We start from the raw sequence: 18,170 nt of genomic DNA on the forward strand, positions 1-18,170 counted from the left end.
ATTGAAACATAATATCCAGGATTTGTTATTAAAAATACTTGTTGAATCATGTTGGATTATTCCCTCCCTCCCTCTCTCCCTCTTTCTCTCTCCTCTTTTCCTCCTTGGAGTTCACCTCTCTGTCTTTGGCCTCCATCTCACCTCTCTCCTTCCCTCTTAGTCACTGTATGGATGTGTCATTGTTTCTATCACTGTTGGGGTTCATGCCTGCTGAAGCGCAGCGAGATGATCTCCAGAGTGCCAGAATCAAAACAGTGCCAAGGCACATCCTTCCCCACTCTCTAGCCCCCCACAAACCACCTCCTCATTCCCAATGGCACCTCTGACACCTTCCACGGTCACCGGCCAGGCCTGCGGGCCACATGACGGTGCTGACCACACCTCCACGCAGCGGTTGTAAAGCCTCTGGATGTATAAATGCAGCTGTAAGCGCAGAGGGGGAACCAGAATCTGACCAGAACAGAAGATGGAGTCTGCTGGGGTTAACTGGGTGCTTGCTGTAGCAGGAGTTCTGCTGTGGACCAGCGTCGACTCTGCAGCACCCATGGAGTGCCACTTCAACTCTAGAGGTAAGAGTTTGTGCTCGGCAATCTCGGGTATACATCAGCTCCTCTAAGGTCATAATGTTCACTTTTAGTTTGATTGACAGCTTTACAATAATCTCTGTTGTCTGCCTGTTGTTACAGCTGAGTGTGTGTTTGAGGGGAGACACTTCTCGCTGGGCGAAACCTGGATGGACAATGATTGTCTGCAGTGCACCTGTCTACACCCTGTTGGTGTTGGCTGCTGTGAGACGTGAGTACACAAACCTCCTGTGTGGGTTGGTGTTCAGTTGTCCACGGCGAAAGACACTAAGAGACTCAATCTGGCAATTCTGCATTGTTACGAGTGGACTAAGTAGTAATAATATTAATCTCTTCTACCTGCTGAGCATTGTCTCATTGGCTAGTTGGCTGTTAATGCCTTTGACTCTCTAGGGTCCAGCGGCCAGTGGATTTCCCTGCGTGGTGTGAGATTTGGGTGGAGCCTCTGACCTGCAGAGTGTCCCTGGTCCAGAGGGCCGACCCCCGTCTTTCCTGCATCCCAGGAGACAACAAGGACCCGAGGCACGGATCAATGCTGCTGCAGCAACAGCTGGAGGTTTAGAACGCACCTCAAACCTACAACCACATCTGTCTATCTGTGAGAAAGCAATACTCACTACAATTATATACAAATAACCACTTTTCATATTCAATATATACACTGTATAAATATAAAACATTTACAGCATGAATAATTTTGTGGTTAACATGAAATATGAAACATTAAATAGAATGAAAATGTTAGGACATTTTGTCCAAAGACATCAGAATGAATGATGAACCAGGAACAAATGTAGTTGGCTAGTTGTTCTTTACATCATACTTTTAAATATTTCCTAGATTTCTCGTTATATTAAGCTCTTCAATCGTAAAAACGATGTTAAAAATCTGAAGAATCAGAAGCATGAGAAGTTTGTTTTGTAGAGGTTGTTTTTAGTTTTTCCATGTAAAGATCCACAAAAGTTTGGGAATGTAGAGAGCTGGACCTTTTCACATTGTTTTGGGGACTTTTATATCAAAATTAATAACACTTTTGTCATGTACACCATGCAGTGTACATAAAAATGTCTGTATGCATATATTAATTTATAACTAACTCTTGTATTGTGCTCTGTACTGCAACTCATTTAAGCTTCAAATAAAACTGTTCAACAGAGAAGTTATGGCTTCTTTCACACCACTCACACAATTGACCAAATTCAAACCACAGTTTTAATTCATGATTCTCAATATTCACCTCAACACAGCTTTTGTTAAAGCTCAAAGTCTGAGAGTTAAACAGTAAAATATCTGGAATAAGGTCCGGCTGATTCGCATCATGAGAAATAACACAGTGGGTTTCATGATTAAAGGAGACAAAACATGAAAAAAACAAAAACTGAACTGCATAGCGGCTGCAGAGATGCTTGCACTTCATGCAGCCAAAGTCTCTTGATCTTCCAAAAAAGGAAGAATGTATTCAAAGTTAGGATGCACAGCACAATGCATATGATAAAATACTGAATAAAGGCAAAAAAATACAAATCCATTATTTGTTCTGCATATACATAAGAAACCAAAACATCTCCTCTCTCTGTCTCTCACACACACACGACTGCATGAAGCTCAGAAACATGATTTCAAAGTCATCTTCACACTCACACACGCACAGCAGTCAAATGTTAATGCTGTTGGTCCCTGTAAAGTGGGACACATAGGAGGCCAAGGCCGGGTTGGTGGGCAGGACTTTGATGGGTAGATTCCAACTGAAGGTGTCCACGTCGACGTGCTCGGCACCGGCCCAAACCGTGACCTCCGATTGGTTCTGCAGAACGGTGGGCGGCTCCAATGGGTCCCGGGCAGTGACGAATTCAAAGTGGAGACGCCACCTCAGGGTCACTGTACAGAATTGGAGAGTATGCGTTTAAAAAGTCTGCTTAGCCTTTGTCCTGCAGTGAGTGATGTTTGGATCTGGTAGATAATGGCTGAAACATTGGAGCAGTGGCCACTAACCTATGTCTGTGCTGAACCCCGGGGTGACGTTGAGGGGGATGGGCAGGGAGAAGTGGCTGGAGGCGGTGTGAAGGCAGGACTCCATGTGACGCCCGTGTCCGGTCACGCTGACAGCCTGGCCGGGACGCCGCTGGTACAGCTCCTGGATCTCCTCCTCACTCTGAAGGCTCACCGAGTACTGCAAAACACACACGCCCAAATACACACATTACAGCTCGTCAAAACTTTACAATCCTACTACGCACACACAAATGTATGAACAGTCAACATACCTGTAAGCAGGGGATGTCGCCATCTGAGAAGTTGAACGTGCCTATGATGTCCTCTCCCAGCCTGTAAACGGTCTTGAAGATGCAGAATTTGGCGACCTTCCCGCGCATGTTGGTGATATTAAACATATCTGCAGAAAACAGAGTCACAAGGGGTTAAGGCAGATATCCAAATAATGAAGTTTTGTACAAAAATAAAAGGCAGCAAAGGGATCAACTCTGACTCACGGGGGCAACGCCTCGAAGTATTGACCATCAGCATGTCCAGCGCTCTCTCCAGTGGCCGAGCATCCCTGCGGCTCCCCTCCTCTTCCTCCAGAAACGGGTTAGAGGGGGAAACCTCTTCATCTGGGGGAAATGGAGGCTCTGGCATGCCTACAGATCAGACAGGAACAGCAGCATTTACATATGACACAAATCGTGACGGAGGCAGAAGTCACAAGCAGCAGAAGTTGTCTCATCTCACCCTGCAGAACAAACACCCTGAAGGGAACTCGCAGCAGTTTGATGGGAGAATTCACCCTCTGGCAGCCGATGGTCAGCTTGTAGACGTATTTCACAGACTGGCCGCGGAAACTTGGGGGACCGTCTATGGGTACGACCTCGCTGTATGAGTCTGTGTGAGAGTGTTTGTTAGACTGAGTGAGTTACACATACATACAAACACATCAACGTGCAGGTGCTGCTGGACAATACAGCAGCAATTTCATGAAATTCAACATTTAAAAATTGGTGTATTGTTTGAACATTTCTGTCATTTAACTGTTAAGGAGAGGCAGTGGCTCAGTGGGTAGTGCTTCTGCTTGGGGACTGGAGGGTAGCCGGTTCGAGCCCCTGCCGAGGTGCCCCTTAGCAAGGCTCCGAACCCTCAATTGCTCCCCCCTCTGCGAAGGGTGGTAATGTAATGTAAGTCGCTTTGGATAAAAGCGTCTGCCAAATGATCGTAATGTAATGTAATGTAACTAATTATTTAAATTGCTCTAACTTGTATTTCCTGGAGCATCAAATGTTTCTCACACACATACATGTTTTGCTCTCTCCAGGGTCCAGGCGCAAGTCACAGAATAATATCTTGGGTGGTGTATCCAACACACACTGGCCTCGCTCTCCTGGTGAAGAGACAACATGAATTTGAATCAGGACATTACATTAACCCAAGTCTCTGCCAACAGCTCATTCCAGATCCCATCCTTTCCTCCCACTGACCTCTGCTTGGAATGAGCACTGTGTCGCTCTCAGCCTGGACATCCTGTTTGTTGCCCTGAGCCGGCAGGGCCACTCGGCTCTCACTGGCATGAAACTGGCAGTGGATCTGTGCACTGGCCCATGCCAGCATCTCACTGGGACGGGAGCAGAGGGAACATGTTAGTGATGGAGCTGTAGCTTGGAAAAAGGGGAAAGTGTCAGTGATAAACTGTTGGAGCTGGAGACGGCAATGCCACATGACAATCTGACCTCCACTACAGATGAACTGAAATATGTTCTGGCAGTCTGACACAATGGCGGACGCTGAAAGCTACAAAGAGTCTTAATTTATAATAACCAGCAGAGCAGTAATTTACACACACTTACAGCACTCAAACATGTTGGTAACAGTTGTTGTCCATCCAAGGGACATCTGTTCCATGTGAATGTGTGTTCTCAATAGCTCAAATGAACAGACTGTGCATATGACACACCCATAACACAGACACTTGTATTATTAATAATCAGTACAACTGTTGGGAGATCAGTTTGGGCTTTTATTTTTGTACTTAATGGAAACATTTGCTCTCTCTAAATCCTTCTATCAATCTATATTCTTTTTTCTTCATAGAAGCTCCTTTGTTTAAAGTGGCAGACCTGCTCTGCATTTTAGTCTAATCTAATTTCTATCACTGCTCAGGATCATCACATTTTCTAACTAACACAGTTGAGCTGGATCAGCTATTCTGAGTGGAATGGCACATCGTCTGGCCTCCTCTTCAGCAAAGATCAACAACTTCTTGGGATGAGCCTGGCAAACAGTGTTTATATGGACTATAACTTTCCTTTAAATGTTTAATTAGAAAACACAAAATGGCAAAGTCAAATGTACAGCCAAAAAATGTGCTGCTTCCCTTGTTCCTTACAACATTGTTGTTAAAAGCACGTTTGCTGCTTCCCTGCTTTAACTTGCTGAGGCACTGAAGGGAAGCAACAGTGGAGTCTTAAGGAAAACCAGAATCAAAACTAAGAAAGATCTCGAGTTGGGGACTTCATTAGGAGAAAGCTGATTATTGTAAAACACAAAGGTTCCGTCGACCAGCGAATGTGAACTTTCATGCACTATCACGGACACCATGTATCAGTATAGTCAATCAGACTTTCACTCACAACAACAAACAACGTAGCCCCACATTTCAGTAGCATCAGAGGTTAGGGAGGCAGTGGCTCAGTGGGTAGTGCTCGAACCGGAGGGTTGCCGGTTCGAGCCCCTGCCGAGGTGCCCCTGAGCAAGGCACCGAACCCCCAATTGCTCCCCCCTCTGCGTAGGGTGGTAATGTAATGTAAGTCGCTTTGGATAAAAGCGTCTGCCAAATGCTCGTAATGTAATGTAATGTAATGTAATGTAATGTTAAACCAGACTTTAAAAAGGACGTCCAAGCCTGCAGAGGTAGTGGCACAGGAGTCATGCAAATACAGAGTACAATCACTGAGTCACAACCTGTTGTTCACAATCCTGCAATGAATTTTGTGCAAGGTGGGGTCATAGAGTAAAGGACTAAATTTTGTGCTGGACAATTAATGTGATTGGCTGAAACAAACTGTTCTAATGAAAGGCTCATGATGACAGTTGAAACGTTTCCGCACTACAATAGACCTGAAGGAACGCTAGAAGAGAAGAGCGAAAAGAAACAACGTTTGATAGCTCATGGACATAAAAGTAGTTTGGCTTAGTCCTCCTTTCCTAATCATTTATTTAGTAATGTATAAGTATGACGCCATTGTTTAATTATTCAAGTAGCTTTAGAGTTGGTCGCTATTGGAAGCGACACTGGAAGCAACCGTTTTTGACTGTAGGCTACGCTTGATGTTGTGATCTTGAGTTTTCTAATTACATTTAAAGGAAAGTGTCCTTCGGTTGCAATGCACATGAAATGAAGTGAGCCTAAACTGTGGAGGAAAGTGCATTTCGTAATTCATAGACTATATTATGATTAGTTTAAGCAAAGCCCAACGATTGCATGATGGAATCCATTCAAATGTGCACGGCTAAGTCAGACGATAATGTGAGTAAACCCTGTGGTACCTGCTGGCAGAGGTGGACAGGTGAGAAATGGGGTTGGTGAATGTTATGAGACACTCCAGAAGCTCTCCGGCCAGGAACACCGGGCCCCGGGCCATGGACGCTACCACCTCTATCATCTGTGGAGTTAGACAACAACCTTTGGTCACAATTACAGAATTCAATAATTAAAAACTGGAAGTCTGAGCAGATATCTCCTGAAAATATCCAGATCACACAGATACAAGTGAAGTTGTTGGTCCTGCTAGCTAATGCTAACTGGCTGAAGGTTTCAAGCAACCCGCGCACATACCTTTTCGTTCTGTACAAGACGATCACTTTGTCATTGATGCTAAGACGAAGCTACACATAACTACTCGTCGAAAAAGAAAAGACAATAATCGATTCCCTTAATAACAAAGCGGATCATAGCTTGTCCGGCTGGCTACTATGCCAGCTAAAGTAAACAAAAATCAACGGAGGATTCCGTAGCCTCTGCTGCACGATCAACTGCAAACCACGGGAAAACAGACATCCTCAAGAATACCGACAAATGTCTAAAACGTGTAATTTCTGTTGAAACGTGTCAATTTAGAAAATGGTGTCATAAATGTAGCTCTAAATGACTCGAAAATCAAGAAAAACACCACAATGTAGAAACACTGGAATACTTTTTGGTCGGTCAATCTGAAAGGTGCCGTGGCATGGCTAATAAAGCTAACGAGATTTGGACTGTTGCTATGGTAACTATGGGGGGGGGCCTAAAGTCAGTTATTGCGATACACAAATATAAAACATATTCTAGTGGCATAATTTGTACACATTTGATGTTTGACTTGTGTAGCTTTTGTAAATTACTCGATGTACGCGCACCAGGACGTTCAGTTGGTAAATGAATAAATGGGGGCAATCCACACACCCCTCTTTTCCACCGTCATTGGTTCAGGCGCATGCAGTTGAGTCAGGTTATGTGGGCCATTATATTCCCGAGCTGTATACACCAGGAGCTACAACAGGGAATAATCCAAACAAACTCCACCAATAGATGTAAACATTCGAGGTGCAGTATTTAAAGCACGCTGTTTGTATTGCGGTCGCTCTTTGAGCCTTTGGCCTCTGTAGGCAGCATTGGGTTTCCAACTTCCGTAAAGGCAAAACTCAGGGCACAACATTTAATGTTTCGCCAAGTAATGAAATCGATTTGCATATTGAGCGCCGTGCTAACCGAAGCTACCGGGTCCTGTCAGAGGTCGGAGTGGAGCAGCCGAGGGATGTTGACGCCGACGCTTTGGACTAAATCAACAACAGATTGGGGCCGTCGTGAGATGTACGTTAGCCGTTTGGCGACTTGAAACAAAAATGTAGCTTTTGTTTAGCTCATTTGAAATAATTGGTGTTAAAACGTGAAGCTATGTCACGTTTTAAGCTTTCCTTGTGTTACCCACAGCATGACAAGTACGTAATATAACGAGTCCTATCATTCTCATCTGAATCGTTACAGCATTTCCTGTTCTTGTAAATGCTCCGGCTGGATTTGAGAGGTCTGCATCCTTGTTGAGGGGTTTCTGCTGCTCCATCACACCACTGACACTGCGGCCACATCCAGACTCCATGCAAAGGGTCCAACCATCTCTAAAACAGGAATACAGAGAGTGATGAGGCAGCGACTCGGTCTGCGGTCTGAATAGTTCCTGATCACATCAACCTGTTGAGCTCAACACTGAAAGCTCATGTGGACAGCAGTGCGTTTAAAATGACCTGAAGTAACATCTATTTACCTGTCAGACATTTCCCTGCAGATATTCAAAGCTTGTTGCGCAAGAACCTGTTAGTCTAAAAGATCCACTGGTTTCCTGCACAGGACTTCCATTGGTTTCGACGTGAAAGAATTCTAGGCGAGCAGTTAAGTCGGTGCTTCCAGCAGTGTTTACAGAAGGCGGTGACAATTCTGTGGCTGCTGTAACAACTTCAAGCACAAGAGGCCTTTCTTTAGTCTTCAGTCTTTCCTATTGCTGACTTTCACGCAAACATGACAACAGAGTGGGGTGAGAAATCCACTGCGGACCTCATGAGTAAGTATGTGTCCAAGGAAATGGGTTATGGAGTTCCTAAGGAAGGCTGGCGCATCTGTCTGGCGCATGAATTCAAGGAGAAGAGGAAGCCTTTTCAGGCCAAAGATGTCTCGCTGTCCCATGTGTTGCAGCACATCGGGCTTGGAATCAGGTGAGGTGTTCACACTGTGGCCCATGACTGTATAAAACACAACAAACATGATCTCATATTATGGAAATACTGATTTGCTGTATTATTAGTTTTCTTTTTCACTAAGACTTTATTGTGCAAATGTTTTAAGCATGCAAACATTGCAAAAGCTGGCCAGCATATTTACAGGGCTGCACCCATCAAATCCCTGTAAGTGTGGCAGTATCAGCTTTCAACACACCTTTATCAGTGTAAACCTTGTGGTTTCTCCATCTACTGCCACAGGCAGGTTAGGTTTACACACCTGTTTAATGTGCCTGTTTCTATGGTGCAGTGCCAGGAGACATAAGCCTGTAGTGTCATATTACTCAGCCCATATGTTTTATTGCTATTTGTTTTTATTGAAGCAAACATTTTACATGACATTGCGCATACAATTGTAGGATATTCTGGAGATCATTTTTTATACAGAAAGAGAGGGAAGAGGAGACAGAGAGAGAGAGATAGAGCGATAGAGAGAAAGAAGGAAGGTTGTATTATTAATGCTATTGTTGTTGTTAAACTTTACACGTGGACCCTGAGGTAAAATACAAGTAGATTGAAATTGCAATGATCTCATAGGGTAAATACAGTGTTTACAGGATGATTTTAAACAGCAATGTAGGGTAGTACAAATTGCATCACAGTCTGTGGTAAAGAGAAGAAGAGTAGAGAGAGAAACAAAAAAACAAAGAGAAGACATCCCACCCCGAAACCCAACCCAACCCCGCAGTCACACAACCCCGTCTTGGCCCGCCTGGGATGTGAAAAAAAATGAAAAAATAAAAAGGAACTGTTGGGTGTTCAGGTTTTCAGTCACTGGTCTGGCACAGCCTGTAGATCTGTGAGGTAAGAGAGAAAAGGTTGCCATCTCTGATAGAACTGATCAGTGTGGCCCCTCATAGTGTACTTGATTTTCCCGCGTTTAAGGAAATACATTGTATCCTTCAGCCATTGCGAAATAGAGGGTAGTAGTAGTTGTGTAACCTGGGGCAGAAGAAAAACATGTGGCTTCGATGCAGTGTGGGTGCCAACATCTATCCCATTTCTTCATCTATTTCCATTTCCCATTTTTCTCTCTTGAAGAAGTAAACCATTCTGTTCCTTGCCTTGGCAGACTGGTCTCTTGATTGTCTGCAAGTTCAAGATACCTTCAGGATACCAATATACTTCAAAATAACTTCAAGATTCTGCTGGTCTAATGGCCGGTGTGGATGTGTTTGCCTATGATCTGTGCACACCTTTAGAAAAGATGCAAGCACAGATGAAGTCTGATGATTTAGCCGCCACCCCTGCTGACATCTGAGATGCAAAGTATTCTGCAACTTGAGTGAACTGAGTAGCACAGCCAGCAACTCTCTATGTGGAAGTGACGCAGTCATCGGGTGTGCAGTTTGTTGTTTGGCATCCAGAGACGCAGAGGATTGAGTGTGTTTGGGTTTGATGGTGTAGTCATTTATTATTTTACAACCTCCATTTAGGTGCTTTGACGGAATAGTCCAAGCTTTTACGCCCATTACGGAGCTCCTAATGCTTTTCTATTCCCTGTATTATCTTCTTTAATTGCTTGTAACTTCTCCCAATGTGGCAGCAGCGGCGCAGCTAAGTGAGCTTTCAGGCTTTGTACGACAACACACAGTATTTGTTGGCCGTCGGATCTAAGCAATCACCTGTGAGGTGTGTGATTTTTCTATGATATGAAACCACACCTTCCCTTTCTACAATGTTTGGTCAGCTTTGCAGTCTACAGTTGCCGTGGTAACATTTATTGCCTCACTGAGTGTGGGAGTGTTTGTACACAAGTAGCAGGATGTCTAGTGGCTGTAATTGTAACCGTTGCTTGAGTTAGTAATGTTAGTAGCAGTAGTTGTAGTGTCATCAGTGACAAAAATGGCCTCCTTGTACAGGCCTTTATTCTTTGTGTTTTCCATTGCAATTAAGTAGCCATGTTGTTGGAGAAATGTGATGAATTCAATCAGAAGTTTTAATGAAGCGTACCAAAAACATGACAACCTTCTTTTCTCCCCTTCATTCACTGGCATTCTAACTTTTATAGGTCATCTTAAAGGGTTGTGTTGCTGACAGCGGTACACACAGGTTGGATTCATGCTAACAGACCTGCCCTGTGTTTGCAGATCCAGATAAGGGCGAGGGACATTGTTTGTGTTCCAGCTCGGCTGCATAACAAAGCATCCTGATAACACTGATACCAGAGTGGCTTCTAGCACATCGTATTCACCTGCTCTTCAGTTAGGCAGGGCTTTGTGGTCACAAAGCTTTCACTTGAAGTTTCTGTTTGAAATTCAGAAGTTTCTGGTGGCATGTTTCAAAGCCCTGCGTGGGTGAAATATTACCACTCAGGTGTGCAAACAGTCGCAATGTTGAGTTCTTCCCTATCCCTCCCTTAACTTTTGATGAGCCTGACCATTATTTGTCATTGTTAAAGCTATTGTGGTTATTCCTATTGCTGGTAGCATTTCTAGAAATATGACAATGTAGCAAGTTCTATTGCATATTCACCTGCCTTTCACCAAAGACAATAAGTGTTTGTGGTGAAACAGGCTTGACTTGGATTCTTGTGTCTTGGTAAGGAAATGTAAAGCCTGTTGCTCAGTTGTGGCACTGACCTACATACAGTTATAGGCGTGGCAATCTGTTGTTCTAAAACAGAAATTGAATTAAAAAGACGGATAGATTAAGTTGGTTTTGTGCTTATGGAATACAAAATATGTAACTTCTGCACCTTCAATTGTTCCTCTCTTGCCTGAGACTCTTCAACAACCTCTCAAAGTCCAAGGACCCTTCTTTTACAGCACAGGAGTTGCTGTTTATAAGAATGTTAGAAACAACTCGCTTTGACTGGTTTTGATGTTGTTAATTCGCTTTGTGTATTATTCTGCATGTTGTTAAAAAGAGCTCCCATGACTTGGACTAGAGTTCAGTTTAGAGCTCAAAGTGATAGATAACTCATGAGAGGCTCAGGCAGGCTTGGATCTTTTTGTAATGCAGCCTCATCAATATTGTACACAACCCTGGGCCTAAGCACACATGCAGTCATTCACATTGTAACACCACTCAGGTAAAGAGGCGTCGCCACTTTTGAGTTCATTCTGCTGGTATCACAAGTTCCTCCCTTATCAAGCATTTGTACAACTCTTTGGCTCTATTGCTTTGTTTCTCTTCGTGTGTGTGTGTGTGACTGATCATGGCCACAGATCATGTTTCCTTCTCATATTGAGAATAACTGCTGTATAGCTGGTAATAATTAACACTTCACATGTACCTGGATTAAGTTGTCCTTTGGCCTGTACTGTCTCCTCTCTCCACACACACCTACACCCACTGGGGCTCTGCATGAACGTGTATTTGAAAGAAATGAACAGAATTGGTCTACACACACTTGTTGCTTCAACTTTAAATATGAAATTTATCAAAAAAGTAAAAGGATGATAAGAATTGCATACTTTCTGACAACATAACAATGCATTACATTATCCCTAAAGTTATCTACATATGCTTTGTCCAGGTATCTAAAATGGTGGTACAAGAAGACCCAGGTGGAAAAGAAGGCTCCATTCATTGATATGTTTCGGGCCCAGCCTTTGCGCCAAATATATGGTAGGTTTTGCTCCTGCTTAAAGTAATATATACTTTGTGTATGTTAGAATAATCTGTTCACGTGCCTTCATGATTTCTCAGTGTTGACACCAGACTCTTAATTTGTAGGTGTGCCACTTGGTGGCATTGGAGGAGGAACCATCACGAGGGGCTGGAGGGGCGAGTTCTGCAGATGGCAACTAAACCCCGGGATGTACCACTACAAAACTGTCACAGCAAACCAGGTATAGTATCCTGACGTTGTATACGGATGCACACATGAAGAATTACCTTCTAAAAGGACAACTGTCTTCCTGTATTTTGTACACTTTCCACTCTCTCAGTTCACAGTGTGTTTGCGTCGTGGCGGCCAGACAGTCTACCAGCAGGTGCTGTCTGTAGAGCGCCCCCCTATGCTACAAGGCTGGAACTGGGGCTACTGTGGAGAATACGCCTTTTATCACGCCTTGTACCCACGCGCCTGGACTGTATACCACCTCCCAGGGCAAAACGTAACCCTCACCTGTCGACAGGTTTCCCCCGTCATCCCTCATGACTACAAGGTAACTGAGGCGTCTGTGGATTCCATACGGTCCTAAAGGTGCATCAACATTGTGCAGATAATCACATTATTTGTCCCCCTTTTCGTCAGGACTCCAGTCTCCCAGTGGCAGTGTTTGTGTGGGACATAGAGAATAAGAATGACTATGCTCTGGATGTCTCCATCATGTTTACTATGGTCAATGGGTCAGGCCACAAGGAGGACAAGAATGGAGGACACTGGAATGAACCATTCCACCTGGAGAAGGAAGGAGAGACAGTGTCTGGGGTCTTGTTACATCATTGCACAACAGTGAACCCTTACACTTTGTGTATGGCAGCCAGAGAACAGGTTTGAGTTTATGACTTTTAGCAGCTAGTGAAAGGTTCTGAAGTTACACAAACATTGTTCAGGGAATTAATATAATTAGTCTCTCTATTTTGTAAGGTTGTTTTCAACAATACTGCAAAATCTGTAGTGTTACTGGACTTTGGTTTAGACTTATGTGAAATGTGTGTTTGTGTGTACACAGGCGGACAGAGAGGTCAGTCACCAGACGGCATTCAGTCCAAAGGGCACCTGTGGTGGTCTCTGGAGTGACCTCATGACCGACGGACGGCTAGACTCCCCTACAGGTTGGCGCATGAACAAACACTTAGATCTCTGAGACTTGCAGAGATGCCACATACACACCTCTGTTTCTCCCTCTCCATCTCAACATAAGGCTCCAGCCCGCCGACGCCTAAGGGGGAGAAGGTGGCAGCGGCGTTGGCAGTGGGCTGCTCTGTGCTGGCTCAGGGACATAACACCCTGGAGTTCTGCCTGGCCTGGGACATGCCCACAATCACTTTCGGCTCTAGGGAGAGGGAACACATCAGGTATGCCAAACTCAAAGCTAATGGAACCTCCTCTGTGTTGTGTTATAGGGGTTTTACAAACATCACTTTAAATCAGGGAATACAACTGCTGTAAACTGGATTTTTAGTGTCACTGAAATCTGCAACATAAAGGATAACACTGCTGGACTTATGACGCTCCATAATAACAGCTTTGTCTGAAATGGCCATTGGTGTGATTATCTTGGCTTGTTTATCATTATATTGTTAAGGTTTAAGTTATTTCTTATCGGTGTCCACTTTCTGGAGCGCTCCTCATATTTGTTATGTTGTTCAACACTTAATCATCAAATTAGTGGTGCATGCAGATTTTGTTCCCTTCAGCTTTGTTTGATCTGTTCTTCACAAGCCAAGTATTATACGTTTTAGACGCAACAAAGTGGAGCATTTGCATGCATGACAGGAAGAGGTCACATTGTAAGGTTATCGGTGACAACCACACAGTAGTTCTTGCAATAGCATTTCGGATTTCTCAGCCCCAAGTCTTGCAAAACACCCTTTATCTTCAGTCTAACTTACAACAGTCTGTTGCTAACCTCAGACCTCATTATGGTAAAGTGAGAAACTCTCATAAGCACATTTCTAAGATAAATATCAGTCTAGTCAGTTTATATTGCTTTTCTATCCAGTGTCAAAGACGCACACATCATCTGTGACTTTTCTGTTTTCAGGAGATACACTCGATACTTTGGAACTAAAGGGGATGCGTCCCCCTCGCTCAGTCACTACAGCCTAACACACTACAGAGAGTGGGAGAAGAGCATTGAGAAGTGGCAGAGAACAATACTACAGGACAGGTAGATTACAACATGTTCAGTTATGACTGGGAAAGCTTTCAGAGCTCAAATTGAAAGTAAACATCAGCCTCTTAATCTTGGTTTGTGTGTGCTTTTGTGTGTTGTAGTTCTCTCCCCTCCTGGTATAAATCGGCACTATTCAACGAGTTGTACTTTGTGGTGGATGGTGGAACAGTGTGGACGGAGCTGCCAGAGGACTGCGATATCAGCGGAGGGGTGCGCAGCGAGGACGGGGGGCTTCCAGCTCAGCCTGCTGTCATCAAGGAGTATGGCCGATTTGCCTATCTAGAGGGTGAGAACAAGAGTTGCATGGTGCCTCGCAATCTCCACATGGTTCAGATCACAGTTAAGAAATTCTATTTGTATTGATTGTTTCCCAGGTCAGGAATACCGAATGTACAACACCTATGATGTGCACTTCTATGCTTCCTTTGCACTTGTTATGCTATGGCCCAAACTTGCATTGAGCTTGCAATATGATATTGGTGAGTGAATTTACTGTTATAATTTACGTTATGTTTTTATTAAGTAATTTGAGGCTCAGTTTTTACAGCTTTAATCTCCTCTCAGCTGGCAGTGTGGTTCAGCAGGACCCTACAGAAAGGCTCCATCTGATGAGCGGGAAGTATTCTCCTGTCAAGGCCAAAAATGTGGTGCCTCATGACATAGGAGACCCAGGTAGGAGAGGGAGAATCTCATAATCTTTTGAGTTGACAGAAACAACTCAAACTGTGTTTTCTCCAACAAAACCTTTAAAAAGGCAATATTATTAGCTTACCATCAATATCACCTTTCTAAGCTGAAAAACTATGACTCTGTCCCTAGATGATGAGCCATGGCAAAGGGTGAATGCCTACCTCATCCATGACACTGCAGACTGGAAGGACCTGAACCTGAAGTTTGTCCTGCAGGTTTATAGGGATTTCCATCTCACCCAAGACGCTCAATATCTGCAGGACATGTGGCCAGTCTGCAAGGTATAAGTGCTTGATGCCGTCTTGATTCTATCTGATAGAATTCACAGATGTATGTGCAGTATGAAAAGACTCATAATATTCTGGTTGCTTTGCTAGGCAGTGATGGAGTCAGAGATGAAGTTTGACCTGGATGGAGATGGCCTGATCGAAAACTCTGGTTATGCTGATCAGACATATGATGGCTGGACAGTGACTGGACCAAGGTCAGTTTAAGGATTGGAAAGCTTTAACCTGACATATTTAAATAAATCCTTAACTTAACATTCCTTAAATAGAATGTTGTGACTGGAATGAGCCTGAATGAAAAAAGGATGAGTGTTTTCCCATGTGACACAAAGCAGGAAATGTGATTTATCTTCGCTTCTCTTTACAGCGTCTCTTAATGTAGACCAGCAAAGTCAAAGTTTGGGTCCAAAGGCCGTAGGAAAGATGAGATCCAGAAAAACAGACGATAACTGATATAGTCTGGGATAAGATCTGGGATACTGCCTAATGTTTTAATGTTTGGGTTATTTCCAGTGCTTACTGTGGAGGGTTGTGGCTGGCGTCGCTATGTGTGATGTGTAAAATGGCCAGACTGCTGGACAAAGAGGAGGCCTACCAACATTACAGAGACACACTGGACAGAGGCAGCGCCGCCTTTGATAAACTGCTGTGGAACGGTAGATTCAAACATTAATTAAATTAATTAAAATTAGCATTAAACAGTAATTTGCTATTGCCACACAGCAATTCTTTAATATGTGACCCTTTGTGCTATTTTCAATTATGTTTAGGCAAGTACTACAACTATGATAGTAGTGGGAGAGACCTGTCTAACAGTGTCATGTCTGACCAGTGTGCCGGCCACTGGTTCCTGAAGGCATCTGGGCTGGGAGATGGAGAGTACCAGGTCAGTGAAAACAACGTTCCACTGCATGCAGAAAGCCCAGGATCCCACAAGAATTCACACCAAACTCCAACATCATTAACTTTAACAATGTTTCCACTCGATAAATGTTGGATCATTACAAACATTTGACATCACTTCAAGTAACTGTGCGTGAAATGTCATGTTGATAAAGGACAATGCATTGAAAATACTTCTGAATATTCTCTGACGATTTTGGTTATTTCATAATGTCCACAAGCAGCAACAACATCATTTAAATGTATAGGCAGCACTCTTAATGCTTCTCAATAAAGTAAATTCGCTATGTAAACGCTTGGTCGTAACGCTCCTTCCTCGCTGTTCAGGCCTTCCCAAAGGAGAAGATACACAGTGCACTTAAGTCGGTCTTTGACTTGAATGTAATGAGTTTCGCTGGAGGTCAGATGGGGGCAGTTAATGGGATGCGACCTGAAGGAGTGCCTGATCGTTCCAGTGTCCAATCAGATGAGGTCTGGATTGGAGTGGTGTATGGACTGGCAGCCACAATGATCCATGAGGTAGATTTGTGTGTATGCTTGTGTTGGTGTTATCCATTTTTATTCAAGAGGTATAAAATGGGGTCTATTGTATTGTCCAGTACAAGACTCTTGAGTACTGATGAAAAAAAACTTTATTTCAACTTTGTACACTTGAAGTGTGGCGTGGAAATGTAGAGCCTGAGTATAGATGATGAGTGCATATCAAGTTGTGGTGTTAACTGTTTGATGTCCCATACCTCTGTGGCTGTCTTCATTCTCAGGGTATGCCCGAGGAAGGTATGCGTACGGCCGAGGGATGCTACCGGACTGTGTGGGAGAGGCTGGGCATGGCCTTCCAGACTCCTGAAGCCTACTGTGAAAAGGGCATCTATCGCTCCTTGGCCTACATGAGGCCTCTCAGCATTTGGGCCATGCAGCTCGCCCTGAACTCTTCACAAGTGGATCAGCCTACAACCACAGAGGGTGCAAGGACGGAATAAAAAGTAAAAAATCAGCACTAAGACCTGAGCGAGAAGTACAACAGGTTCACCTGAAACGTGGACATCTGCAAACTCACATGCAATCTCCATTTCTCATTTTCACTCCTAGCCATCAGTACTCCAGTTCATGGTTTACGTAATTTGAGGGCTGACATTAGAATTAAAATGAATTAAGTGTAACTAACTCACTAGCTTGGACCGGGATCTTTAAATGCAAATAATTTATTAGTCTGCAGAAACTGGAATACCAAGAGTGTCAAAATCAATCCAGTTTGTAGTACTAATACTGCTGTTCCGACAATATCTCCACTATGTGCCCACACACATAATAACATTTCACACATTGTTATTACATCATTAGTAATGTGTGCACAGTGCTGTCTTGTTACTATACCAGCAGCGTGTAATCACTGCTCTCAATACTGCAGTCCACCAATAGTCAGGAATGATGTGTGGAACAGAGAATTAAAGCTCGAAAAAAAGTTTTCTCCATTTATATATGAATGCTGTAAGTAATAAGTGATGTAATACTGTATGTGATGAATAGTGTTTGATATGAAGTTTGAGAATATACAGTATATTATATTATCTTTTTTAAAACTAGCATTTTGGTGCCTTGGTCTATATCAAGCATGTTGGTCTATATCTGCAGTGTATTAATGTAGCAACTTCATATTTTATATAATATCAGATATTCATGACAATCATTATGAATAAATCACTCAATAAGATAAACCTGGATGTATGAAACTGGATTTGTTTTTTTTCAAACTCCATTAAGGATTTCTCTTTTGGTGGGGTCTTCCTGGGTCTTCTTACTTGGAACCCACTTTCATTAAGAAAGTGACAGATTGTCTGACCAGACAGTTGTAACTTGATCTTGGTCAGTTTGTATCTGTTTTCCTTAGTTCTTTTTCACCAATTCAACTATCACTTTGTTCAAACTGGTCAGACGAACCCCAGGCTGCCTTGAGATGATCATGCAGCATTAACCTTCACAATGCATGACAATCATTTTCTTCCATATCTTACACAATGCTCTTCTCTTTTTCTCATGTCCATGTCCAATGTGATGCACACAGCTCTATCCATACACTTCTCCTTTGTGGTCCCGAGTTGGTTGAATGAGTTTGCCAAACT

General features: G+C 43.4%; 2 protein-coding genes across 2 annotated transcripts; one reads left to right on the plus strand and one right to left on the minus strand.

Annotated features, from left to right (window-relative positions):
- Positions 1–1,778: 1,778 nt before the first annotated feature.
- rgp1 (GP1 homolog, RAB6A GEF complex partner 1) lies at positions 1,779–6,590 on the minus strand. The gene is made up of 9 exons (XM_076160792.1): positions 6,406–6,590; positions 6,117–6,232; positions 4,052–4,185; positions 3,871–3,954; positions 3,312–3,461; positions 3,074–3,220; positions 2,849–2,976; positions 2,577–2,754; positions 1,779–2,462 (listed from the first exon to the last, which is right to left on the minus strand). Exons 2-9 carry the CDS (start codon positions 6,230–6,232, stop codon positions 2,239–2,241), a joined length of 1,161 nt encoding a protein of 386 aa, XP_076016907.1. The 5' UTR covers positions 6,406–6,590; the 3' UTR covers positions 1,779–2,238.
- Positions 6,591–7,684: 1,094 nt separating this feature from the next.
- gba2 (glucosidase, beta (bile acid) 2) lies at positions 7,685–17,500 on the plus strand. The gene is made up of 17 exons (XM_076160782.1): positions 7,685–8,315; positions 11,860–11,951; positions 12,060–12,175; positions 12,275–12,493; positions 12,583–12,822; positions 13,004–13,106; positions 13,196–13,349; positions 14,039–14,164; positions 14,272–14,456; positions 14,545–14,649; positions 14,735–14,842; positions 14,990–15,141; positions 15,238–15,344; positions 15,661–15,803; positions 15,918–16,033; positions 16,378–16,569; positions 16,812–17,500. The coding sequence occupies exons 1-17, from the start codon at positions 8,122–8,124 to the stop codon at positions 17,028–17,030; spliced, it is 2,571 nt and encodes an 856-aa protein (XP_076016897.1). The 5' UTR covers positions 7,685–8,121; the 3' UTR covers positions 17,031–17,500.
- Positions 17,501–18,170: the final 670 nt, after the last annotated feature.

This window comes from Genypterus blacodes, unplaced genomic scaffold, assembly GCF_046128005.1.
Source record: "Genypterus blacodes isolate CSIRO-AG114 ecotype Tasmania unplaced genomic scaffold, CSIRO-AGI_Gbla_v1 ptg000011l_1, whole genome shotgun sequence".
Taxonomy (NCBI): Eukaryota; Metazoa; Chordata; class Actinopteri; order Ophidiiformes; family Ophidiidae; genus Genypterus; species Genypterus blacodes.

Coding starts and splice junctions, on each gene's coding strand:
- rgp1 (XM_076160792.1), bottom strand. CDS start 6,232: ATGATAGAGGTGGTAGCGTCCATGGCCCGGGGCCCGGTGTTCCTGGCC. Junction 3,462..3,870: donor CCCTGGAGAGAGCAAAACAT/GTATGTGTGTGA, acceptor ACTCTCACACAG/ACTCATACAGCGAGGTCGTA. Junction 2,463..2,576: donor GGGGTTCAGCACAGACATAG/GTTAGTGGCCAC, acceptor AATTCTGTACAG/TGACCCTGAGGTGGCGTCTC.
- gba2 (XM_076160782.1), top strand. CDS start 8,122: ATGACAACAGAGTGGGGTGAGAAATCCACTGCGGACCTCATGAGTAAG. Junction 11,952..12,059: donor GCCTTTGCGCCAAATATATG/GTAGGTTTTGCT, acceptor CTTAATTTGTAG/GTGTGCCACTTGGTGGCATT. Junction 16,570..16,811: donor CAGCCACAATGATCCATGAG/GTAGATTTGTGT, acceptor CTTCATTCTCAG/GGTATGCCCGAGGAAGGTAT.